Source organism: Lissotriton vulgaris, chromosome 1_1, assembly GCF_964263255.1.
Source record: "Lissotriton vulgaris chromosome 1_1, aLisVul1.2, whole genome shotgun sequence".
NCBI classification, from domain to species: Eukaryota; Metazoa; Chordata; class Amphibia; order Caudata; family Salamandridae; genus Lissotriton; species Lissotriton vulgaris.
In genome coordinates, this window is record NC_141685.1 from 1298303145 (window position 1) to 1298330375 (window position 27231).

The window sequence follows — 27231 nt, forward strand, 5'->3', positions numbered from 1 at the left end:
CATTGTACTATCACTTTCACCAGCACATATCACACACTGCGATTTCGATTAGTGCAAGTGATGTAAAGGGCTTAAGCTGACCACTCTCCTCAGTCATTTAAATTGACAATCTCTTATTGTTTCTGTCCCCTATTTTTTTCCCCCTAACAGGCCGTTATAACCCAGGCAAAACTATTAAGTCCTGAAGATGATCCCCTTTATTAATCGAGCGAGGGATCGAAACGTCGACACCTATGAGTGGCCATACATTAAAACAATGTGTATTTGAATTTGTATGAACTACTCCAGGCGATACTGTTAAACTCTTGATTTGCAACAGTACCCTGCCTGCTCTTTTCCTTTGCCTGAAACACCCCTTTCACTCTTTTCTATTTTTCTTTTCCTCCCGGTACGGCACAGGAGTGTGCCTTACTGCAATGTACTATTGTTGTAGAAATGTATTTTGACTGATTATCTTTTATCTTTTGATAAATAAATTCCCTGTCCGACTGGACAAGGAAGATAAATATATAGCAGCTTATTGTGTTCTATATAATAATTGTTTTTTATTTTCACCACTGCTAAGGACCTTTGTCTCCAAAAACCCAACAACTTTTGATGGGACCAAAGTCAACCAGCTTTTGGTGAAAATGAAGATGGGGATGGGAATTTCCCCCACAATATGATGATGATGACAACTTCTAATTGGACCTAAAAGAGACCAGTGGATTGAGGTTCATCTGACACAAGGCTGGGCTCTTAATAATGCCCCTTCAGCGGAAGAGACCACTTAATTTGCTTTAGTCATCAGACGAGCATCTGAAGTTCTGGACTTTCAGTACCCATCTCCTGAGGTAAAAATCAATGTCCTTACCGAAGTTTTGCTGCCTGGACAGACCTTGTCCGAGCCCTTAATGCCATTCACCAAAGCCCTGACTGACATTCTCTTGTGTACCTGTACCAAAAATGTTTCCTTCCCACCTGTGATTAGACAGGTAGTTCGACGCCACAGACATGCTCCAGGTGACATTGCTTTCTTTATGCAGAATGTGTTCCTTAGAGCCTGGTAGCTCTGGCTTCTAGCAGGATTAATACCAACTCATTCCCTATGCCCCCTAGTTAAAGAGTTGGTGAGAATTGAGGCTTTAGGAAAACTGATGTTCACCTCTGTTAGCCTCACCCTTCCTTGGGTCATCTAACGCCTGCTGATGCTTGATAGGTACCCATGTTCATTATGGGACATGTTTGCAGAGGTCTTGCCAGTAATTCCAGTGAAATTTCATGCCAGCCTAGTGAATATACTCAGGATGTCCAAGACGCTGAAAATTATGACACCGGGTCAGGACCTTGAACACTGCGGATTGCTTAGGCACAGTTGGCACTAGGGTGGTGCTCGGTGGCAACGCTTCTCAGGTGACGTTCAGGTGTCAATCATGGAGATGCCTTTTGACAGGTGTCGCATATTTGGTACGAAGGCTGATTCCACAGCAGAGCGCTTCAAAGTCACAGTTCGCTCCCTTGGTCTTTCCATGCACTAAAGGTATTATCCCCACCAGTTATGCCTGTTTCGTCAGGGGTTTTTCATACAGACATCTAGAAAGGCCAGCTGCCCCAGCAACAGGCACCACAGTAATTTCAGAGTCAGGGATCAAGTTGACCGTGTTTAGGACTACAAGGACATGGTATCTCACATTCTCCTGCCCCTCCAGAGCAACCTCCATGCCAATACAGTTTGCCAATAGCGGCACATGACTACCCTGTGGGAGGCACAATCAGTCCTTTCCTTCAGGGGTAGCAGACCCGAACATCTGACATGTGGGTCCTACAGATTATTCACAAAAACAGAAAAAATCCACACAATGAATGTTTTCTAGAGTAGTCGCCGCAGTGGTGCACTCAGTGTTCTTTTAATTACCCTCATCCACCAAAAGGACCCTTGGTGTCATGCTTCATCATCGGGGTCTTCCCACCCCTCTACAGGATGCGGCGTGCTGCTAACCAATGAAATACGCGGGAGCACTTAAATCGATGACTGTGTGTGGAGGGGTTATGTTGTTAAGTGAGTGGTGGGTTTGAAGTGATATATAGTGAAAAAAGGTTAAAAAGGGCCCGGCACGTGAACTCTAGTAAATTTTAATGGGCCTCCATGCTGGCTCTGTTAAAAAGGGGGTGTCGAGGTGTATATGTATGATAATGTACCACACCTCATGAGTGCGTCAACATGTTTCGATGCATGGCATCTTCTTCAGGACGGGCTGCACAATCCCCACCTTACTCACATCAATAGTATGTCGTATTAGACCTAAATTGGTTAATTCGGCTTTCCGAAACTAATGTGTACCTAATTTTATTTATATTCCGTAGACATCAGCAATGAATATCTGTAATAAAAGGGGAAGAACACACAAGAACAGATGATATTGTATTACAAAAAGTATAAATTCGTTGGTTCAGTGACCTAGAAAAAACAAATATATATATATGTGCAACACTATCTAGACACAATTGGTCATACTACTCCTGTGAGGTGCCCTGTAAGAAAAAGAAACAAGACAAAACACACACATAACATAAAGCACATACTCTATTAAAAAAGTAGCTGGGATGGTGCAGTGCTCCAGGGTATTAGTCATTGGGTTTCTTTTGAGGAAAGAAAAAAGTGCATACTTGCTGTAAAACAAATTGTTAGCATCATGAGCCTCCAGGACGAGGTGTTTTGCTAAATAGCAACCTGGGCATCAGGAAGGTAAACATAAAAGACGAAAGCAAAAAGTCATTATCTTGGTGGTCCTTGCTTACTTACTTTGTTCCGTTGTAAACGCAAAGCTCCGATCTGGTTTGGCTATGCCGTACTTGCAACAAGCAGGAGAATCCTTGTCTCAGCCACCCCCTAGCCGTGGCTCCATTGATAATGCAAGCCATTTGGCCTGTACACTAGCTTATCCCATGACGAAACCCTTAACATCATCGAGGAAGTCCTCTTCTCAACCACTTGGAAATATCAGACACCAAGAAATGTGGTGATGGAGTGTATCTCTCTAGCCCTCACTAAGAATTTCTTCCAATATGAAAAAACACTGTACCTGCAGAGTCAAGGGACCAGCATGGGCAGCACTTTTGCTCCTAGCCTGGCAGGACTCTATGTACATCACCTAGAGACACATAAAATTCTTCATCCAAGTAACCCTTTCAGACACAATATCACAATTTGGAGACGTTACATTGATGATATCTTGATCATCTGGGAAGGCGATCTCCAGTCAGTTGCACAATTCATGAAGTGGCTTAACAGACAACACAATTTCCTGAAATTTACAAGCACTGTATCCAACGAGACAATGGTTTTCTTGGATTTAAACATCTTCCCAGAGAGAGGTTATCTGAAACAACAACGCATTTCAAGCCTACCTCTAGAAACTGCTTGTTGAGGTATGATAGCTTTCATCCACGACACTTGCGCGATTTCCTCTCCTATGGCCAGTTCCTCTGCCTGAGACGGAACTGCTCCGATGTGCAGGACTACAAGACACAAGCAACAGAACTCAAAAAGGAACTCCTGGTCCGAAAATATCCAACGCCTGTGATCAACAGAGCAATGAAAAGAGCACGCAACAATCACTGAGAGGCCCTTCTGGAAGAGCGAACACAAAAAGAGCCAAACAAAAGACCCATCTGTGTGACTACATAGAACACACACTCCAATGAGGTCTCAAAAATTGTCAATAAACACTGACAAACCCTTGTGTGTGGCAACCTGTATTTTGAGAAACCCCTCTTTGCCCACAAGCGGAGCCGGAACCTTGCCTGGTGAACGCCGTTGTGCGAGCTACTGGAGGGTGCACCTTTGTCGAGAGGCAACTTGGAGCAGTGATATTAAACGCGGCAGCCCAGCCGCGAAAGGCGCACCATCCCGTGATTACTGGGGGTCCCTAGGCTCAGAATACTTGGAGTCTCAAGTGGGAACCGGTAGCTGACAGGATTATGGCTTGGTACGAGTCGCCGAGGCCCATCCAGGGCTTTCATGGACAGTTTTAATTCATCGTGCATCCATCTATGGATTTATGAATGTGACACAGACTACAATGCCCAGTGAACATTGCGTTTGAAACCCACCTGTGGGGAATTAATCTTGAATATGGGCGTGTCATAGCACGAACTTTCGCCGAGCCTCTGATGAAGAGTATTTAACTCAGAAACGCGTCAGGCTTTTTAATGATCGGCTAAAGAACTGTGAATCCTATCGGAGGACGAATTCCTGCCTTGCCTGGTGAACGCCGTTGTGCGAGCTACTGGAGGGCGCACCTTTGTCGAGGGGCAACTCGGAGCAGGTGAACGCCGTTGTGCGAGCTACTGGAGGGTGCACCTTTGTCGAGGGGCAACTCGGAGCAGATATATATATATATATATCTATATATATATATATATATTCACTGAAAAAACCATAGGTTATAGACCATATATAGTTAGGAATTCGCATTTACCAAACCTTATTTTACTCACACAAAACCATTGAAATTCCATATATAGTTAGTTGCACTAACTATATATCGCGCACCCGCAATCCACTGCTGATGATGTCACATATTACATCATTCAAGACATGGTCAGTGACATCACTGATGACATCACTGATGACATCTCAAATGACATCACTGATGACATCTCAAATGACATCACTGATGACATCACTGATGACATCTCATTTGACATTACTGATCACATCACTGATGATATCATTCATGTGATAATACGATGAACCTCTTCAGACTCTAATATAACCTTAGATACAATCAGTGTAAACAGACACTCACAGACTGTCACTCATCCATGGAGTTACTCACACACCTAGTCAGTCATGCAAAGAATCAATCACACCTCCATTTCCTCAACTATACAGTTATACAAACTTTACTTATTCAAACATATACTAACACATATTTACTCTCTTATACAATCCCTGATACAAGTTCACAATGATCCATACAGCCACTCACACATTCACTGGCTCTTATGCACAGTTATTTATATATGTCAACTCTCACATGTACTGTGTTTTACATATGTACTTACTTTGACATATAGCACTGAGATATCCATTCACTCACCAATACACTCATGCACACAGTCAACCGCCCATACAGCTGTTTCCACATGCACTTTTGAAACCAAACATCTAGTGAATCAACTGCTCACACATCTATGCACAGAGTCATACACCTCCCAGCCACCCACACACACACTCAGTCTCCCATACAAATACTTGGGCAACCAATCAATAACCCATATAGTTACTCATATAGCTACTTATCAACACATGCAACAGTTTACAGAACAACAGACATAATGATGCACAAATTAAGACAGTTTAGTCACTAACCCATGCACTCAGTGAGACACATTTAATCACTCACTCATACAGTCAGTCATGCACCTACTAAATCCTTCATCCAGACACTTATACATCCACTCATTCTTCAATATGTAAGACATATTTTAACTTTACAGAAACATACAGTTACTGGATGTTGTCATCAGTGATGTCATCAGTGATGTCATTTGAGATGTCATCAGTGATGTCACTGACCATGTCATGAATGATGTAATATGTGACATCATCAGCAGTGGATTGCGGGTGCGCGATATATAGTTAGTGCAACTAACTATATATGGAATTTCAATGGTTTTGTGTGAGTAAAATAAGGTTTGGTAAATGCGAATTCCTAACTATATATGGTCTATAACCTATGGTTTTTTCAGTGAATTTTCAAGGTTTTGGAAATGCTAATTCCTAACTATATATGGTCTATAACCTATGGTTTTTTCAGTGAATATATATATATACATGCATATATAAACATATATCATCTGTATATCTATATAAATACAAACATAAATGCATGCATACATATACTTATATGCATACAGATGCATGTTATTTACATGAAAGTTGAAAAAACACTAATAAAAGCAAAGCTAAAAAGCCACCTCATTACAAACAGAATGGCTTTAACTTAAACGAGGGCGAGATCTATTGCATTTTCAATGCTTGTTTACTTTGGTTCCATCAAGAAGGCATTCAGATGTGTCACACATTTGCCATAAATTCTGAATGTTAGCACTCTAGTTGCACATTAGATCACTGTAGTAAAGCTACTGCTCACCAGGGACGTCTGCTGCTGGTATTCAAAGTGCATGTTTCAGTCTGCATGTCAGAATTTTTTTAATGAAATAGAAGAGGATTTGAGAAGTCACTCAAAATGATCCCTAATTTTTCTTTCTGAAGCACTAATCATACTTTCTATGGCAAAAGTAACCCCCTCATGTTGTTCCTTTTTAAATTGAGTGTTTTCAGACTTACCACTTCATTCCAATCAAGATGGCTTCTGGTGTGCCATACTTTTGTCATAAGTAAGACTGTTAGCGCTCTAGTTGTTCTTTAGAACACTCTGGGACATTCTGTCATTGGGCTATACTTGGGGTACATCTGGGTGATATTTGGGCTACATTTAGGCTCTTTTGTCTCTGGTGGCCATCTTGGGAGACTGTATGTCAGAATTGTTTAATGAAATTGAAGAGGGTTTGAGAAGTCACTCAAAATGTGCCCTAATTTTTCTTTCTGCAGCACTAATCATAATTCATATGGCAAAATATACCCCCTCATTTTGTTCCTTTTTAAATTAAATGTTTTAAGAGTTACCACTTTATTCCAATCAAGATGGCTTCAGGTGTGCCATACCTTTGTAATAAGTAGGACTGTTAGCCCTCTAGTTGTTCTTTAGAGCACTCTGGGACATTCTGTCATTGGGCTATACTTGGGCTACATCTGGGTGATATTTGGGCTACATTTGGGCTCTTTTGTCTCTGGTGGCCATTTTGGGAGACTGCATGTCAGAATTTTTTAATGAAATAGAAGAGGATTTGAAAAGTCACTCAAAATGTGCCCTAATTTTTCTTTCTGCAGCACTAATAATACCTTCTATTGCATAATATACCCCCTCATTTTGTTCCTTTTTAAATTAAATGTTTTAAGAGTTACCACTTTATTCCCATCACCATGGCTCCAGGTGTGCTATACCTTTGTAATAAGTAGGACTGTTAGCGCTCTAGTTGTTCTTTAGAACACTCTGGGACATTCTGTCATTGGGCTATACTTGGGCTACATCTGGGTGATATTTGGGCTACATTTGGGCTCTTTTGTCTCTGGTGGCCATTTTGGGAGACTGCATGTCAGAATGTTTTAATGAAATAGAAAAGGATTTGAGAAGTCACTCAAAATGTGCCCTAATTTTTCATTCTGCAGCACTAATCATACTTTCTATGGCAAAATATACCCCCTCATGTTGTTTCTTTTTAAATTAAATGTTTTAAGAGTTACCACTTTATTCCAATCAAGATGGCTTCAGGTGTGCCATACCTTTGTAATAAGTAGGACTGTTAGCGCTCTAGTTGTTCTTTAGAACACTCTAGGAGGCTGCAGTAGAATACAAAGGAATCAACTGACAGTCTCTGTCCTTGTTGGATGTACATGTTTTACTGAGAATGTCAGACTTCATTTTCAAATGACTGAGAAAGATAATGTGAATTTACAGAAAATATGCTTTCAGTTTAGCTTATAGATCCCCTTCCAAACCACTGTGGGAAAATCATGAGATATTAGTTTTCTTTCAAACAATATTCATGATATCACAGCAGAAGGTTTTTTCACATGGTAAAATCACCTTAGAACCCACCACAATTCCTAAAACGAGTATGGTACCATCAACAAATGATTTATAATGTAACTAAAGTCCTAAAACCCTCTATTAACTACAATGCTTTTTAATGAGGTGCTATCATGTATATTGGTCCCAAGATGGCTGCCAACACTTCTTGGATGAAGTGCTGACAGCCAATCAGATCAGATGTGTGGTTAGGCTCCGCCCAGATATATATCTTTTTTTGAACCTAAATTACTCAAAATCCACTGGAGCACATATATTGAGACCTAGCAAAGGCACATCGGGCTAACAGTCCCTACAATTTTGCCAAGTTTTGTGCAAATCCATTCAGCCGTTCGAGCTAAAAGTGAGGCCAACTGCCCTATGGAAATTAACATGGGAAAAACGCGTTTTGGGACCCCCCTTTTTTCTCGGCCCCCCCTTGATGAAACCCCCCCAAATTGTCAGGGGCTGCTCAGAAACAAAATGTTCCATTTTCCTGAAAATTTCAGCCAATTCCGTCCACAAACGCCAAAGTTATTAGACATAGAATTTTCAAAAATCCCATAGAGAAAAAATCCTAACTATATATACCTACTGGCGACCGCCAGTAGGTAATATATATATATATATATATATATATATATATTACCTACTGGCGATAGCCAGTAGGTATATATAGTTAGGATTTTTTTCCTATGGGACTTTTGAAAATTCTATGTCTAATAACTTTGGCGTTTGTGGACGGAATCGGCTGAAATTTTCAGGAAAATGGCACATTTTGTTTCTGAGCAGCTCCTGAAAATTTGGGGGGGGTTCGTCAAGGGGGGGCCGAGAAAAAAGGGGGGTCCCAAAACGCGTTTTTCCCATGTTAATTTCCATAGGGCGGTTGGACTCACTTTTAGCCCGAACGGCTGAATGGATTTCCACGAAACTTGGCAAAATTGTAGGGACTGGTACCCCGATGTGCCTTTGCTAGGTCTCAATATATGTGCTTCAGTGGATTTTGAGAAATTAACGTTTAAATCAAGATATATATCTGTAACAGCGCTCCGGGCAGCTAACCGGTTCGCGAACTTTTCGCGTATCGGAACTTTGCAAAGCGAAGCTGATTGGCTCTCCGGTGTCTGTCAACATTCTAAACAGTCCGGTGCGGCCGCCATCTTGTCTCTCGGTAGGATCGAGAGACAAGAGGAGGCCAAAACAAAGGGGGAAATGAAGGAAAGGGGGCAAGGTAGACCCCTCCTGACCCCCTAGGATTGATGAGGGGGATATTATAGAGCCACGCCGGGCCCAAAAAAAAAAAAAATCCGATTTTTTCGCCGTAGAGACGCGTCTTGGTTCGCGAACCGGGCAGCTAACCGGGCAGCTAACCGGGAAGCTAACCGGCAGTGTAACCAAAAAAAAAAAAAAAATCAGATTTTTTCGCCGTAGAGACGCGTCTTGGTACGCGAACCGGGCAGCTAACCGGGAAGCTAACCGGCAGTGTAACGGGAGTCTGAGGAGAAGCTGATTGGCTGTTATCATTGTAAACAGTCTGGAGCGGCCGCCATCTTGTCTCTCGGTAGGATCGAGAGACAAGAGGTGGAAAAAAAAAAGGTGTAAATGAATGAAAGGTGTAAGGCAGACCCCTCCTGAACCCCTAGGATTGATGAGGGGGCTATTAAAGTTCCCTGGGGGGTGAAAAAAAAAAAATTTGCGATTTTCGCGGTAAAGGTGCTTCCTGGTACGTTAACCGGGCAGCTAACCGGCAGCGTAACGGTAGTCCGACATATTGTGTTTTTTGAACGTTTGTGATATGTGCACGTGTGGATTTTGTCTAATTAAGGTTAAAAAAATATATATATATCTTTAAGCGTGTTCTGGCGCGCTTACGTTTTGGGTTTGGTTTGCGCTGCAGAGACGATACGTCACGGTTATGCGATGCATCATGAGGCGTCTCACGGGCTACGTGATACGTCACTTAATAAAGAATATATTTTACAGCTATAGATATTAGCTTTTAAAAAACCAATGAAATTCACAGAAAAAACCATAGGTTATAGACCATATATAGTTAGGAATTTGCATTTACAAAACCTTGAAAATTCACTGAAAAAACCATAGGTTATAGACCATATATAGTTAGGGATTAGCATTTAAAAAACCTTATTTTATTTGCACAAAACCATTGAAATTCCATATATAGTTAGTTGCACTAACTATATATCGCGGACCCGCAATCCACTGCTAATGATGTCACATATTACATCATTCATGACATGGTCAGTGACATCACTGATGACATCACTGATGACATCTCAAATGACATCACTGATGACATCACTGATGACAACACCCAGTGACTGTATGTTTCTGTAAAGTTAAAATATGTCTTACATATTGAAGAATGAGTGGATGTATAAGTGTCTGGATGAAGGATTTAGTAGGTGCATGACTGACTGTATGAGAGAATGATTAAATGTGTCTCACTGAGTGCATGGGTTAGTGATTAAAGTGTCTTAATTTGGCAATCAATATTTATGTTCTTCTGTAAACTGCTGCATGTTTAAATCAGTAGCTATATCAGTAACTATATGGGTTATTGAATGGTTGCCCAAGTATTTGTATGGGAGACTGAGTGTGTGTGTGGGTGGCTGGGAGGTGTATAACTCTGTGCATAGATGTGTGAGCGGTTGATTCCCTAGGTGTATGGGTTCAAAAGTGCATGTAGAAACAGCTGTATGGACAGTTGACTGTGTGCATGAGTATATTGGTGAGTGAATGGATATCTCAGTTCTACATGTCAAAGTAAGTACATATGTAAAACACACTCCATGTGAGAGTTGACATATATAAATAACTGAACATAAGAGTCAGTGAATGTGAGAGTGGCTGTATGAATCATTGTGAAGTTGTATCAAGGATTGTATAAGAGAGTAAATATGTGTTAGTATATGTTTGAATAAGTAAGGTGTGTATAACTGTATAGTTAAGGAAATGGAGATGTGATTGACTCTTTGCATGACTGAATAGGTGTGTGAGTAACTCCATGGATGTGTGACAGTCTGTGAGTGCCTGTTTACACTGAGTGTATCAAAGGTTATATTAGAGTCTGAAGATGTATTATCACATAAATGATATCATCAGTGATGTAATCAGTAATGTCAAATGAGATGTCAGTGATGTCATCAGTGATGTCATTTGAGATGTCATCAGTGATGTCATCAGTGATGTCACTGACCATGTCATGAATGATGTAATATGTGACATCATTAGCAGTGGATTGCGGGTCCGCGATATATAGTTAGTGCAACTAACTATATATGGAATTTCAATGGTTTTGTGCAAATAAAATAAGGTTTTTTAAATGCTAATCCCTAACTATATATGGTCTATAACCTATGGTTTTTTCAGTGAATTTTCAAGGTTTTGTAAATGCAAATTCCTAACTATATATGGTCTATAACCTATGGTTTTTTCTGTGAATATATATATATATATATATATATATCCAGGTTCCACTCTCCACGTGGCATTCCCCACAACGCTCACCAAAATTGAGAGAGACGGACTCCTGTTTTGTTTAGCAGCCGCTAGTATTTTCTATTCAATGATTTTGTTGTGCATTGCTGTGCCAAAAACCAAACGCGTTTCGGCGTTCCCTGACGCCTTCTTCGCTTGTTCGGGATTGTGCAGCCTTGTCCTGAAGAAGAAGCTATGCATCAAAACATGTTGACACACTCATGAGGTGTTGTACATTATCATACATATACATCTTGAAACCCCATTTTTAACAGAGCCAGCACGGAGGCCCATTAAAATTTACTAGACTTCACTTGCCAGGTGATTTTTAACCTTTTTTTTCACTATATATCACTTCAAACCAATCACTCACTTAACAACATAACCCCTCCACACACTACACATAGTCATAGATCTAAGTGCTCCCGCATATTTCGTTGGTTAGCAGCACGCCGCATCCCGTAAAGGGGTGCGAAGACCCCGGTGATGAAGCATGACACCAAGGGTTCTTTTGGTGTGTGAGGGGTATTAAAAGAATACTGAGTGCTCCCCACCACTGTGGCAACAACTCTAGTAAACATTCATTGTGTGGATTCTTTCTGTTTTTGTAAATTGTATTTGGGGAGACCGAATCCACCCTGTTTCTCTCCTCTCCCTTTTTGTTATAATTACCTACAGATAATTCAACAGAACTGCACCCTGCCATTTCATTCCAACCCCCTGCATCTTCCACCCACATTTAGAGGTTATTGGACGACCATTTGTCCATTTTGCTATGGACCCTTAGGTTGGAGAGAGCCATACAGGGTCAGTTCTCAAAAATAAGAACTGGATGTTTCTGATGCTATTTCGTATTGCCAGAAAAGGGTGGAGCTATTAGTTCTATTTTAGATCTGCAACCTTGCAATTTCTTCCTGCGGAAGGACATGTTCAGGATGCTCATGTTGGTCCAGGTTCTATCATCCCTGTTACCTGGTACTGGACGGTGGTGCTGGACCAACAGGGCGCTTATTTCTGTGTTCCAGTTATGTAGGCCTACAGACATTACTTGCGGTTCAAGGAGGTCAGGCGCATTATCAGTGTGCTCTGCTCCCATTCGGTCTCACCCATGCCCCTTGGGTGTTCACAAAGATAAAGGCAGTGGTCACAGCGTACCTTCAGAGGTCGGGTATATCAGGGACTGGCTGTTGAAGGCGGGCTAGCCCCAGGCCATTGTGAAACACCTCCAGAACTCATTGGGGTTCACTGTTAACATGTCGCAATCACTCCTAACTCGTTCTCAGAGGCTCAGTTTCAGTGGAGCCTTCCTGAGTACAGTGTGTTATAAGACCTTCCCCCTGGATCAGTGAGTCTAGGACATTCAGGCTCTGATCCTGATGTTTCAGCCTCGGTCCTGGGTCTCAGTGAGAGTGGCTCTGAGGCTTCTTGGCCCCCTGCATCCTGCTCTCCGACTTCGCAAGATGGCATATGCGAGTCTGAAATCTCAGTGGGTCCTGCATCACGGGAACCTCCAGGTTTCGAAAGAGACTTCAGGAAATCGGCAGCGGTGATTGTTCGATCATAATTGGAATAGTGACACAGCCCTTTCCTTACCCCAGCCAGAGCGGACGATGATGCTAGATGGCTCATAACTGAATTGGGAAGGTCATATGGGGAAGGTGGATTACAGAGGACACGTCACTCTTTTGGAGTTTTGGGCCATTCTCTTTGCATTGAAAGCCTTCCTTCTGGCCATTAGGGTGTGGCTCGTACAGGTCCTCATGGACAACACCATCGCCATGTGGTATTTCAAACAAAAATGGGAGGGAGGGGTGGCAGAGTGGGGTCTTGGGCCCTGCAGAGTGGGCTGATTCATCATTCCCTGATCATGCATCACCTGGTAGGATATTTTAATGTCTGGGCAGACAAACTCAGCCGACGACGTCTAACAGATCAAGAATGGCAGTTACACTTGGAAGTTGAGCAAGGCATCTTCAGCTAATGAAGATAACCTTAACTCGATCTCTTAACCACTGATGAGAATGCGCAGTGTCCTCAATTTTTGCGAGCTGATGTGTCCAAGAAAGTTGTCTCAGACATGCCTTCCTCTTAAAGTTTTTGCATTTGTTTTTGCATTCCTCTTAAAGTAGAGCACAGAACTCTTGTATGCCTTCCCACTGTGTTCTCTCTTACCCTGAGTTCTCAAGAAGATCAGGAACAACTGGGCCCAAGTCATCCTAGTCGCTCCAGAATGGACCAGGAAAGTGTGCTACCCAGAACTTTGGGGCATTCGCATCTGTCCTCCAATCTAATGTCACATCAGCAAAGCAGAGTCTTGCACCCAGGCCTGTGCAATGTACACCTCCATGCATAAAGAGTTGGCTACATTGGTTCTCCCTCCTGAAGTTGAAGATGTCACCCCTGTGGCCACGCTTCTTTTTACAGTCTGTTAGCAGTGGACGCTGGTGCAAGTCCTGGCTTTGTGTGACACCCATAATACAGACTCGCTGCAGGCCAAACTGTCGGATGTATTGTGTTTTTTGCCTTTGCGGCTACTGTTAACGTTTTATTGTCACCCTTTCACACTTATTAGAGGCACTGTACCAGCCGTCCTTATTCATATCACCTGTTATGATGCGATTTCTTAAAGGCTTACTTCACATGTTTTCTCCTAACCCCTTCATGATGCCACAGTGGGATCATAATGTGGTCCTTACTTTTCTCATTTGCATTCTTCTTGAGCTGATGAGCAGCTGCCGTCTGCGCTTTCTAGCCCTGAAGAGAGTCTTTCTCAACGCAATAAGTTCAGCTTGTTGCGGAAGTGAGCATCAAGTACTTCCAGTTCAGCCACTCTACACTAACTTCATTCAGGACAAACTGATTATGAGGATTAGAGTGACCTTTCTACCAAAGGTTGTGAGTCCCCTTCTTATCAGACCATCTATCACACTTGCAACGTTCTGTCCTCCACCTCATCGCTTGAAAGAGAAGAGACTACATCGGTTGTACCCCAAAAGGGCACTGAGTTTTTACTTCGATTGCACCAAGGACTATCAGGTACAGTATCAGCTCTTTGTGGAGTTCTCTGGGGCCAAAGAAAGGCAAGGCAGTGCAGAAAAGGACTTTATTCAGGTGGATAGTATCGGATCTGCTGCACGCTGCCCAAGAATTCAGGTGGATAACATTAACTACATACTGGCCAAGCAGCAGTTTCCAGAAAGACTGCGAGCCAATTCTGCAAGGTCCAAGACTGCTACCACTGCATTGGCACGCTGAGTGCTTGTCCTGGATATTTATCAGGTGCAATCTGGGAATCAGTGCACACGTCCACAAGACACTACTTCCTTGACGGCCAGGTCTGACAGTTAAGACGTTTTGGCCATTTGGTCCTACATGACTTTTTAATCTGAGCCATTCCACAGGCCCACCACCTGGTGTCTTTTCTAAAAGTGAGGATTCTACAGGTAAATAGAGTATCCACCAGAAAGAGCATCACCAGCTGTAAGTGACTTGTTCTTTTTACCCTAAGCAGTCCCACCCCCAATCTATGCATGTGCATTGATTTTCTCTTCATGGGTAAAGGACTTCCTGCCTAGTATGAATGATTTTACTGCTATAGAAGATTTAGTGCTAAGCAGCGGTTTCTCTTCCGAGTGTAGAACCTCCCAACAATCATGCCTCCAGGTGCACACTGCAATGATAACTCTTAGGAAGCCTCACCTGTGCACGGTCTAACATCTTTGAAAGGGCTTCTTTGGCTGAAATTCATTGGTCATTTTCACTCTTCTGATGTGACAGAACATATTTCTTGAGTGTTTATTGTCCTTTCTTTCCATAGACAGGATGCTGGAGCCCAGATGGGAGCCGTTTACTCTTCACAGTCCAAGGCGAAACCGTCATTTACTCTTTATCTTTCTCAGATAGATGTGGTAAGTTGACACACACATTTTGGCCATTTATACTTCACAAACTGGAGCTTTGTTGTTTGTGCTAGGATGATTTAGTCCTTGCTGCTTTGACAATATTGTTCTGAATGCTCGAGCCGTCTGATGCAGACTTAAATGGCTTCATTACAAGACTGAAGCTACAGAACCAGGTATCGATATAGAAATAAAGGTAGTTTTGTTTATTGAAGAAAAAAACTCATCAGTTTGCAAAAAATAACTTTTACTTTAGAGCGTTAAAAAAATGTTGTTTGTGTGTATGTTTGTGTATATATATATATATATATATATATATATATATATATATATATATATATATATATATATATATATATATATATATATATATATATATATATATATATTTATATTATAGAGTTGTGGACACATTATGTTGGGCAGACATGACCGATAAAATATCATTGTTTTGTAAATGTAGGAAAGTTCATGGTTTACATCTCCACTGTCCCTACGTGGTATATTGTAGACCGTGTGGTGCGGATTGATCGTAACCTCAGATCCAAACAATAAGTACAATGTAAAGACAATACTTATTTGTAACGTTGCAACTATTAGAGTGTGGCCAATATTTCATGGAAGCAGCGCCAATGGGAAGGCTTGTAGTGTCAAAACTGTTGGGGGGGTTGAAAGGGGCAAGGCAATGGCGGTTGGCCTTTGTATCTAATGTTTCCTCTGCCCATTGCTTGACAACTTCTTCGTACTGGACCCTGCTGGTCCCCTAAAATCCCAATGTCATTAATTTTAGGTTTCGCCTGGCGTCCACTGCGCAGCAGTGTTCGCGCAGGCGAAATCTTATGTTAGATAGTACGGGGCTTTGTCCCGCCTCTCTCTTCCATTGGCTAGCTCCATAAATGGAGGCTAGCCATTGGAAGAGATGGTTGTCAATCACTCTTTCCCCCGTCATGACGCGATTTGTGGGCGTTTCTGTCTCTTTTTTTAAGTCCCGCCCCCTCACCCTATCTCTCGCCGAGGAGTTGTCCATGTTCTCTATCCTCTCCTTCCCGTTGTTGTGCCTTGTTTGTGTGTGATTTCGCAGGTTTGTATCGTCTTGGAGACTTCTCTCCAGTCAGTCTCCAGCTATTCTTCTGTTTTTCCCACTTCCGTGTGAAGTTTTCATACCTTCTAAAATTGGAAAGTTTTCCCTGAACAAGATGCGTACTCCTGCAGCTCATGTCTGACTGATCTTCGGTAACAGCAGTCCGTCGCTTTCATTCAGCTGGTTGAGCGTCAGGCAAGTTTTCAATAAGACTGATTATTACCTTTCTCGCGCGGTGCACATCTGTACTCCTTTCACGGTCCCGCTGAAGAGAGATCGTCCAATTATATAATAGATATGACTGCCCGCGGGCTACGCGAGGCGCGGGGTGAAGCTCGGTGCACTCGGCCCCAGCGGAGCCCACACGTGTGTTGCTGGGCTCCGTGAAGGGTGCTACATCACTGCAAGCGCTAGTCATTCATCCAACAACTCAAGAGTGCACGTTCTTATCACAGTGACAGCACCAAAAGAGACACACGCGCTCCTGAGGTGGAGAGGAAAGGTCACTCGGTGGCAATGGACACGCTTCTCATGTGTGCCAGACAATTTGGGCCCACAATTCAATACAGACGTCATGTTACCGACTAAATTAGGTAAAATCACAGTCCGTACAAAGTACATTGACATCCCCATTATAACAAACATTCTCACATGGTTTTAACAAAATGAATGTACTGCCACCTGTTACACATATCTGTGACATCTCTGTCATATCACACAAACAGACATGCACGTGCACTCTCACACACAGGCTGCACAGTTGCACAAACATAAACACACATCCTCTCTGTATCACATGCACTCTGTCATGTGTCATTGTTCTCAAACCAGACACATTCAAACGACATACACCATAATGAAAGCTCTTTTTTTATCTTTCCCACAAACAGACATTCACACACATACCACTACTTACGTTCTTGCACGACCCAATTTTCTCAATTACTCATAACCATACTCCCAGCCCACTATCAGACACCCAACGCACACAAACACCCAAAAGGCTCACAGAGGTGCAACCCCCCCCCCCCAGTCACCCATAAACACACTAACATAATGCACACATGTGCAGTTACATACTTCACCATATGCATTTTACACCCCCTCCCCACCCCCATGTTTATCAGGAATAGTACAGGTTTTTATCGAACGTTTTGGCCATCGTCAGAAATTGTAAACACCTTCATCAGCCCCCCGCCACCCAATGCGATTTTCAGTCCCAGCATTTTCAGCTTAGTTACTTAGATTTCTATAGGTGTTCAATACATTAAAATAGTAGTCACAAACAATATAGGTAGTCAGAGTGTGTGTGTGGCTCTCTGTGTGTGTGTGTGGCTCTGTGTGTGTGTGTGGCTGTATGTGTGTGTGTGTCTGTGTGTGTGTGTGTGTGTGGCTCTGTGTGTGTGTGTGTGTATATATGTGTGGCTCTGTGTGTGTGAGAGAGACAGCAGTGTGAGAGAGACAGATGTGTGAGACCTTTTATTTATGTTTTGGTTTTTGAAACATAAATAAAACGCATTGTTATTTGCAATGTCAATTGCTCAAACTCGCTTAAATACGCGACCTATTGCATTGCAAATGCAATAGGTCTCGCATTTGCGAGAGATCAAGCTATTGGCATTGTAAATGACAATGCCATTTATTTATCTGTTTTCAAAACCAACACATACATAAAATTTGTCATTTACAATGCCAATAGCTCGAACTTTTGCAAAGGCGAGATCGTTGCATTGTAAATGCTTGTTTCTCTTTAATTTAATATTAGTCTAGAAGATACTGTTAAAGAATGCATAGCAGTAACTTAAAAAATGTAAATGCAGGTGATACTGCACAATGCCCCAGATTTCCAACTAAAATAACTTGATGGTAAAGCCGAAATGGAGAAATAAATAATGCATCTGGATAAGGTTCTTTTATACAATTTCATCAGAGCAGGAAAGAGGCTTGGGAATAGAGTATTACCCTACTGACTTATAGACTCTCACACTTCTTTTGGCTCTCATTTTTAGGCATCTTCTATTTTGGGTGAGGCGATTTGCACCTACCTGCTTTGCATGTGTCTCCCTTCTGGACTTCAGTTTTTCTGAAAAACTAATAAATGTTTTTCTGTTGCTATGTTTTCCCCACATTAGGTAAGCAAGACTTAATTTTTATTTTCAGTATAAGGGACCAAGTCTCCAATAACTAATATCTTGTTGATGTCTTTTTCGAAGGAAGCATGGCTTGGTGCCCAGGGTAGATGTATTCCATCCCTCTCAAGCCTTTCTTACCTATTATAAAGAGCTGATAGGACAGACAGATCCTTCATGGTTTGGGGTCCTGAAAGAACTAGATCCTCATTGGCATGTTGGATTTTGAAGTGGCTCTTCAGCCATTCAGGTCTTCCCCCCAGTTATTAGTCCCAAGGATAATTTAGCCATCATTAAGCAGATCATCAGTCAAAGTTCTCCAAAAGTGGCCTCCTGAAAAAAACTCACTTTCTGTTCTTCAACGTTGGCACGCAGCCTGTAAGAATGAAGTATCAATTTTTCTGATTGTTGGAAGCCTCGAGCGGTTCAGGTGAACATATCTGGTAAGAGCTCAGATATTTTTTTAATCTTGGACCGTCTGGTCATGATGTAATGCTAAACTTGCTTGCACCTGTGTGCTCTACTGACCAGTTCAGTAGCCATGAAAGTTATATTTGAGTAAAAACACTTTGTTCGAGGCATATGAGCTGCAGGTTCCACACTGTGTACAGATCGCCACCTAGTGTTGGGCCTGGATGTTTGCAGTTTGTTGTTGTCCTGAAAAGTTCTGTGGAAGTCACAAGATAGGTGACTCCTCCTTTGGACCACATTGCACATGGGCATCGGCTCCATCCCCAGATTGTTTTTTTCCGCCATCGGGCTTCGATGTGTTTCCTGCGCTCCGGTTAGGAACCGAATTTCCTTTGGCGCGCAATCCTCACCCAGTTCGACGGTATTCTTTCTATCGCGCTCCACATCGACGCGATTCTTCACCACTTCGAAGTCTTCGATTCCTGTAGTCGACAAAGGTGTGCAACCTTTGCCTCTCACCAGAGCACGAGGCCAAAGACTGTTCCGCTTGTGCCTCCTTCCACTCCAAGATGACGATCTGGGATCGACGAGCTCGAAGAACAGTGGCTCGCTCGTCAGCTTCGATCCCCGACGACATCTTCGAAGAGGGCGTCAACGTGCCAGAATACCAGCATGCCGAAGAGAGTACCAGCTCCTCAGACGCCGAAGACTCCGACGTCGAGGAAGTCACTCCAGCTCAACTGGTCGTAAATATGATTGTCGACCCCAACCCTTCCTCGACACCCTCTAAAAAGGCTTTGGGCACACCCTCACTTTCGGGCCCGGGTGCACACCGAGAGACTGCTTCCAACAGCCCGCCTTTGGGCCCGGCAAAGAAGCCCATTAAGCCTTCAGGCAGCGCGGGCTCGAGCAAGCCTATCCACAGTGCCGATTCTACACGACACTGAAGAAAAAGCCATCTTCGTTAACCACGCCGACAGTTGCTCCGACACCTAAGCACACGGCGCCGAAGACTGGCAGCGGCTCATCGATGCGGAAACCGCATTCTGAGCCAACTTAAAAACTGCCTAAAGCTCCAGATTCACATACTTCGGAACCGAAAAAACACCCGGAACTGAAGAAACAGGTTCCAGTAAAGGACACTTCAAAAGGGCACACTTCTAAACCGAAACCAGCTACTGTCTCGGTGACGAAAAAACCTATGCACGCGAAAACCTCGACACCAAAGGATTTGCCCTGTTCAGAGGAACTTTTCACACCTGATCCTAACCAAAAAACTCTTGTCAAGAATCCTAAGACTGGTCAATTGACTCTCAGTTCCAAAAAGAGACCACTTGATGCGCCAGCACCTCCTCCTTCTCCAAATATGAGAGACATTGCAACCTCTCCATTAAGGGTGCCTTCTCCTCCAACTCCCCATACTGTTCCTCCTCCTACACCTACTCCACCTCACCATTCACCTACACCATCCTCTAATCCACAAGATGATGTAGACGCAGACTCTGATGAGACAGATGAAGGTGCACCTGACCCAGCAGGGACCAATAATCCTCCTCAGTCACCAAATCCATGGAATGATTACAACACCCCTGATTGCCTTATGTCCCACAAGACGACATATACCCTTCTAGACCATCCCCACCAGAGGACACTATAGGTTTTAACCTACTAGTCCAAAGAGCTACCCAATATCATGGGGTGGACTTACACACAGATGCGGTGGAGGAAGATTTCCTTCTAGACACTTTTGATAACACACAAAGGTCTACTGCCATTTGACCAATGCTTAAGGGTGTGATCAAACATGCAACAGAGGTTTTTAAAGACCCTGTCAGGGCTAGGGTCCTCAATCCTCAAATTGAGAAAAAATGTAAAGCTGCCCCTACAGATCCAGTCTACATTAAAGGTCCAGCACCATTAGACTCCTTAGTAGTGTCTAATGCACGTAAACGTGCCAATTCTCAGACATCAGGTGAGGCCTCACCACCAGACAAGGAATCCAAGCTTCTTGGCGACTCTGGCAAAAGAACAGCATCACAAGCAGCTAATATCTGGCGCATCGCCAACACCTCGAGTTGCTGGCTAGATATGACAGAGCTCATTATGATGAACTAGAGGCCATAATGCAACATCTACCTGACAAATACAAAAATAGGGCCAATGAACTTATACAGGAAGGTAAAAATATTACCAATACTTCCATTCGCTGTGCCCTAGATGCTGTAGATACCGCCTCAAGAGCAATTAATACCAGCACCCTCCTACGTAGACAAGCTTGGCTACGTATCTCAGGTTTTAAGCTGGAGGTACAAAACTCTATCCTTAATCAGCCATTTGATGAGACACATTTATTTGGCCCAAATGTTGACGTGTCTTTAGAAAAGATGAAAAAAGACACCGATACAGCAAAATCTATGGGAGCCTTGCAGCAGCAAGCTCCCAGGCGTTCTTTTCGTCGCTCATCATACAGAGGCAACACTAGAGACTACTCCTCCTAAAGTCCTTCCACCTCTTACAAAACCACTAGCCAATCCACATTCAAAGAGTGGGTTACAGGGGGAACAAAAACAAAGGCAGAGGCAAAACCAACAACTCCCGCTCTGCCTCTACCCCTACCCAATGACTTTCCTCCTCTTCCCCCCAAACATTCCACTCCTGTGGGCAGAAGACTGCAACAATTCCTTCCTGCCTGGACCAACATCACATCAGACAGGTGGGTGCGACAAATTATTCAATCAGGTTACTGTCTAGAACTAACATCTACCCCCCCAAACATACCACCCAAATAGCGTCCAATGTCACAAGAACATCTAGCACTGTTAAAGCAAGAAAGCACTGTTCCCTACAAAAAAGTGCAATAGAACCAGTTCCTCTGCACCAACAAAACAAAGGGGTTTACTCTCTATACTTTCTGATTCCACAAAGGACGGCTCTCTAAAGGCCTATTCTAGACCTCAGACCGCTAAACATATACATACAGTCAGACCTTTTTCACATGGTCACACTACAACAAGTCCTTCCGCTTCTGTAGCAAAACAACTTCCTTGCTACTTTTGATCTCAAGGACGCATACTTCCACATTCCCATTCACAAGGCTCACAGGAAGTATCTCAGATTTGTAATAAACGGACAGCACTATCAATTCAAAGTACTTCCATTCGGAGTCACAACAGCACCAAGAGTATTCACCAAGTGCTTAGCAGTAGTGGCAGCGCATTTACAAAGCCAACACATCCATGTCTTCCCGTACCTCGACGACTGGCTCATAAAAGCCAGCTCATACAACCAATGCGTGGAACATACTCATGCCACAATAGAACTGCTTCACGACTTGGGATTCACAATAAACCATGCCAAGTCCCATCTACAACCATCCAAAGTACAACAGTACCTCGGTGCCACAATAAACACCTCAAAAGCGCTTGCCTATCCCACTCCATCAAGGATAGCCAGCATACAAACTCTTCTAACAAGGTTTTAGCTACAACACTCCCTTCCAGCAAGAGCGCTCATGCAACTCATAGGGATGATGGCCTCTTGCATTTTCATAGTGCCCCATGCAAGACTTCAAATGCATCCGCTACAAGAATGCTTATCACGTCAGTGGAACCAGGCTCAAGGTCAATTGACAGACCTAGTTTTGGTAGACGGTCGGACTCATCGCTTTTTGCAGTGGTGAAACACCAAAAATCTTTCCAAGGTACGTCGTTCCTAGACCCAGTTCCTCAGATAATCTGAACTGCGGACGCATCGCTCTCCGGCTGGGGAGCCCACCCACTGCAACACACCATGCAAGGCAGATGGACACCACAACAAAAGTTACTCCACATCAATCATCTGAAGTTACTAGCAATATTACCAGCACTAAAAGCTTTCTAAAAGCAAGTATCAAACAAAGCTATGTTAGTCCGCACAGACAACATGACAGCCATGTATTACATACAGAAACAGGGAGGCACACACTCCCTGCAGCTATCTCAACTAGCACATGACATATGGCGGTGGGCTATACCTCAAAACATATTCCTTCTAGCCAGCATGTTCTAGGAGTACAAAATACCATAGCGGAGCTGTTAAGTCGTCAAACACAACAGACCCACAAGTGGGAACTTCATATGCGAGTTCTTCAGCCATTCTTTCAGATGTGGGGACAACCTCATATAGACCTTTTTGCCACCCCTGAAAACGCCAAATGCCCAAGCTTCGCCGCCAGATATCCACACCCACTGCCCAAAGGCAATGCGATATGGATGAATTAGTCAAACAGATTTGCGTACGCTTTTCCACCTCTACCACTCATGCCACTAGTAGTACACAAACTACAGCAGCATTCTCTGACCCTCATCCTAGTTGCTCCAACGTGGGGCTGACAGCCGTGGTACACCACACTGCTACAAGTGTCGGTAGTACCGCACCAAAAGTTACACCTGTCTCCACACCTCTTAACACAGAACCGTGGAGAGATCAGACACCCGGACCCAACTCAGCTCAACTTTGCGATCGGGCTCCTGAAATCCTAGAATTTGGATATTTGAACCTTCCTCCAGACTGCATGAATGTCATAAAAGAAGCTAGACGTCCAACACTAGGGCATGTTATGCAGCCAAGTGAAAAATGATTTGTAATAGATTGTCACAACAACAATATTAATCCTCTAGATGTGTCTATTCAACACATCATAGGATACTTACTGCACCTCCAAAGATGCAACTTAGCCTATGCCTCTATTAGACTACGTCTTGCTGCAATACAGACATCTATCTCTATTCAGAGTGCCTGCCATTAAAGCCTTTATGGAAGGCCTTAAAAGAATAATTCCTCCCAGAGTACCACCTTCACCTGTGTGGAATTTAAACGTTGTTCTCACACGGTTAATGGGACCCCCTTTGAACCCTTACACAAATGTGAACTACAATTTTTAACATGGAAACTTGCGTTCCTAGTAGCCATTACCTCTTTGTGGAGAGTTAGAGCTACAAGCACTAACCATTCAAGAACCCTTCTTGCAAATGCTTCACAATAAGGTAGTTCTGCGTACTAATCCAAAATTCTTACCCAAAGTCATTTCTCCCTTCCATCTCAATCAATCTGTGGAACTGCCCGTTTTCTTCTCGCAACCACAGACAGTGCAGAAAGAGCTCTTCACACATTAGATGTCAAAAGAGCATTGCTATACTACATAGAGAGGACACAACCCTTTTGTAAGGCAAAACAACTTTTTGTGTCTTTCTCACCACCACACAGAGGTAATCCCATTTCAAAATCTGGGATAGCTAGATGGATTGTCAAATGAAAACAGATTAGTTACCACAAAGCTAAACGTATGTTATCTGTTCCTCCTAAAGCCCATTCTACAAAAAAAATACGGGCTTCAATGGCATTTTTAGGGAACATTCCCCTAGATGACATCTGCAGAGCAGCTACATGGTCTACACCGCACACATTCACAAAACACTATTGTGTAGATGTGCAAATCAAGCAACAAGCTAATGTGGGCCAGGCTGTTCTCAAAACATTATTCCAAACTACTGTAACAGATAGGGATAGTCGCCGCTAGGGATGGGTACCTCTATACAATCTATGCACAGTGTGCAATCTGCAGCTCATATGCCTCGAACGTAAAATACTACTTACCAGTATGCATCTGTTCTTGGCATGTAGAGCTGCAGAGTTGCAAACCGCCCACACGCCTCCCCGGCTACCCTCGTCTGTTCCAGTATTATCTTGATTACATTACATGGGCATCCTTACTTTTCTTGCAAAGCTCCATCATTTCCCTAATGGCAAAGAACACATTTTCATTCGCTCATATTCTGTCCTGAAATCTGAACTATAAAAATAATCTCAGAACCTAAACATTTAAACAGTTTCTGCTCTGTGTCAAGTGTACTACCATGGAGCTGCATATCCTAAACGTATAAACTGTTTCAGTTGTGTGTACCCATCAACAGACTCAGCCCTGGAACGATCTAAAAAATAAAGTCGCAGGCACTTTCTTAACAGTTCTACCCCTTTCTGGGGTATGCTGTGGTTTATCACTATCACCAGTGCCTGGTCCGGCCAGAGACACAACGAAAGTTCTCAATCCTTTCACTGCCTCTGTGGCAGTCAGTTTGGACACATGGGTCTTCCAGATCTTTCAGCAGTGCTGCGCCCTCCCATTTCTTTCTGCTCCACTGCACCGTCCACCCCATCATGGTGTGTGACAGAGGACAACATGCCCGTTTTGCAGCAGGGAGTGCAGTCAATTTTGGCCAGAGGGGTAATAGTCAGGCTTCCGTCCTCCGAAGCAGGAACTGGGTGCTATTCCTTGTACTTTAAAAGGTATTAGCTATTAGTTTTATAAGGCACTGAAAAATATCAAACGATATCGCCGCAGGGCGGGGGCCCCTATAATTGCAGTTGTATTCCCCCATATCATCCCACCCTCTTAGACATAGGTAGTCGAAGTGCACAGCCGTAGTTGGAATACAAGTAATCTAAGACTGGTTTTGGCCTTGTTGGTCCTCTTCAGAAGGGTGTAGATTGATTGTAGTGGCACAGCAAGCAAGGTACCTACGTCTGGGCACACCCTTGCCACTTCAGACAATACATCAAATACACAAAAGGTGATTAGAGGAATAATTGCAACTTATCTAACCATGTATAATTGCACGGAGTAGCCTTTTAACACATTGTTATTTTGTCCACCTTGCTGCCTCAGATAAGACTAAGCCCTATGTAAATCAGCCTGGGCCCTAATCCCATTAGAACAGTCCAAACCAAACTGCCAAGACATGCCCTCTAAACCAGAACACAGGAAAACCAGTACCGTTTGCCATTCTGTAAACAATCAACAATTTTTATGCACTGCAAGAAAGAAATGAATGTCTGTCAAGCAGAATAAACTGAGAAAAACACAACAAAACAACCCAATTGTTATAAACCGAAAACATACATTGTTGATGGCTGGTTAAATAAAAAAGGCAAAAGACACACAAGTGATGGACGGAATGCAGAATAAATCAAAACATTCACCCCCAGTCAAAAGATCTTTATTAAATCCATCGTCCTTCCTGGACCAGAAACAAACATCAGAGGACTAGTATTGGGGTATCACCCCTCATCAGCCAGGCTAGCTTGAAACCAGTTGTGCAGTGAGCCCGGGACCCATGTCTGGGCATATCGAGCGCTCTTAGGGTAAGAAAACAAAAGATACACAAGTGATGGACGGAATGCAGAATGAATCAAAGCATTCATCCCCAGCCAAGAGACCGGGGTTAAATTGTTCATTTGCTCACCATGCCACCCTAGTTTAGACCCAGCCATATTCAAATCAGTCTTGCCCAAGTTCCTCATGGAAACTGCCAAGTCAGGTCCTTCCTGGACCGAAAACAAGCTTCCTAGGACCGGTTTCGGGGTATCACCCTTCATCAGCATGGCTAGCTTGAATCCAGTGGCACAGTGAGCCCGGGACCCACGTCTGGCCATACCTGGCACACTTAAGGCGAGAAAGCAAAAGACACACAAGTGATGGACGGAATGCAGAATAAATGAAAACCCCCAGGCAGGAGATCTGGGTTAAATGTGTTGTTCTTTTGCCCACCATGCCAACCCAGTTTAGACCCAGCCATATGAAAATCAGTATTGCCCAAGTACCTCATGGGAGAAGTGAAGCCTGAACTGATGCTTGCTTCGAGTCCAGGGAAGACCTGGCTTGGCAATTTGGGCTGGATTGTTCCCACTGGGAACAGGGTCCAGACTGATGCGCATATGGCTGAGTTTGAACAGGAGAGGCATGGGGAGCAAAGAAACAATGGATTTAGGCTCAGATCTCTGTACTGGGTGAATGTTTGACATTGTGTAGTATTCTGTCCATCAATTGTTCTTTTTACATTTGTAAAATAAAAAGGTAGCGTAGATCACACTGTCTTAATTCTTGAAAAATTTGAGATTAAGGCATTTGCCCTATTTTAGATCTTCATCATTTAAAAAAAAAGTATTTTTTAAAATGTTTGTTCTTTCAACACCTTACTGTGAAAGGACAAATTAAAGATGGTCACGCTATCCCATGCTCTGCCTGCCATGGATCCTGGAGACTGGATGTTCGTGTTGGACCAGCAGGACTCTTATTTCCGTATTGTGGTCCCGCAGGCCCCCCTTTCATTGTGTGGAGTTCCTTTTTGGCTTAACAAGTGCCATTCGTTGTTCACGAAGGTGATGGCTGTGATCTCAGCAGACCTTCGAAGTTTGAGTGTCCAGTCTTCCGCTAACTTAGCGACTGGCTCTTGAAGGCGAGCTCGCCCCAGACAATCTTCCTGGGACTGTTGGACTCTTGCACCCTGCTGGTTCATTATACCAGATGGCACTTGCGGGCAATGCAGTGGGATCTGACGTCCCAGTGGGATCAGCACCAGGGGAACCTATCTGATTCCATCCAGGTTTCAGAGGCGATTTCAAAAGATCTGCATGGTTGGCTACTCAGCCGTGAATGGGCTAGTGGCAGACTCCCCTCCTTACACACCACCTCGTGGTGGCCGCTGCATTGCTGC

General features: G+C 43.3%; 1 protein-coding gene across 1 annotated transcript in view; it reads left to right on the forward strand.

Moving 5' to 3' along the window:
• Positions 1 to 27231, forward strand: part of AAAS (aladin WD repeat nucleoporin) — a 414919-nt gene that overhangs the window by 212232 nt on the left and 175456 nt on the right. Inside the window, exon 12 of the mRNA XM_086936522.1 lies at positions 14998 to 15088. Coding sequence (XP_086792648.1) covers positions 14998 to 15088 — 91 coding nt within the window. The remainder of the gene's footprint in view (positions 1 to 14997; positions 15089 to 27231) is intronic.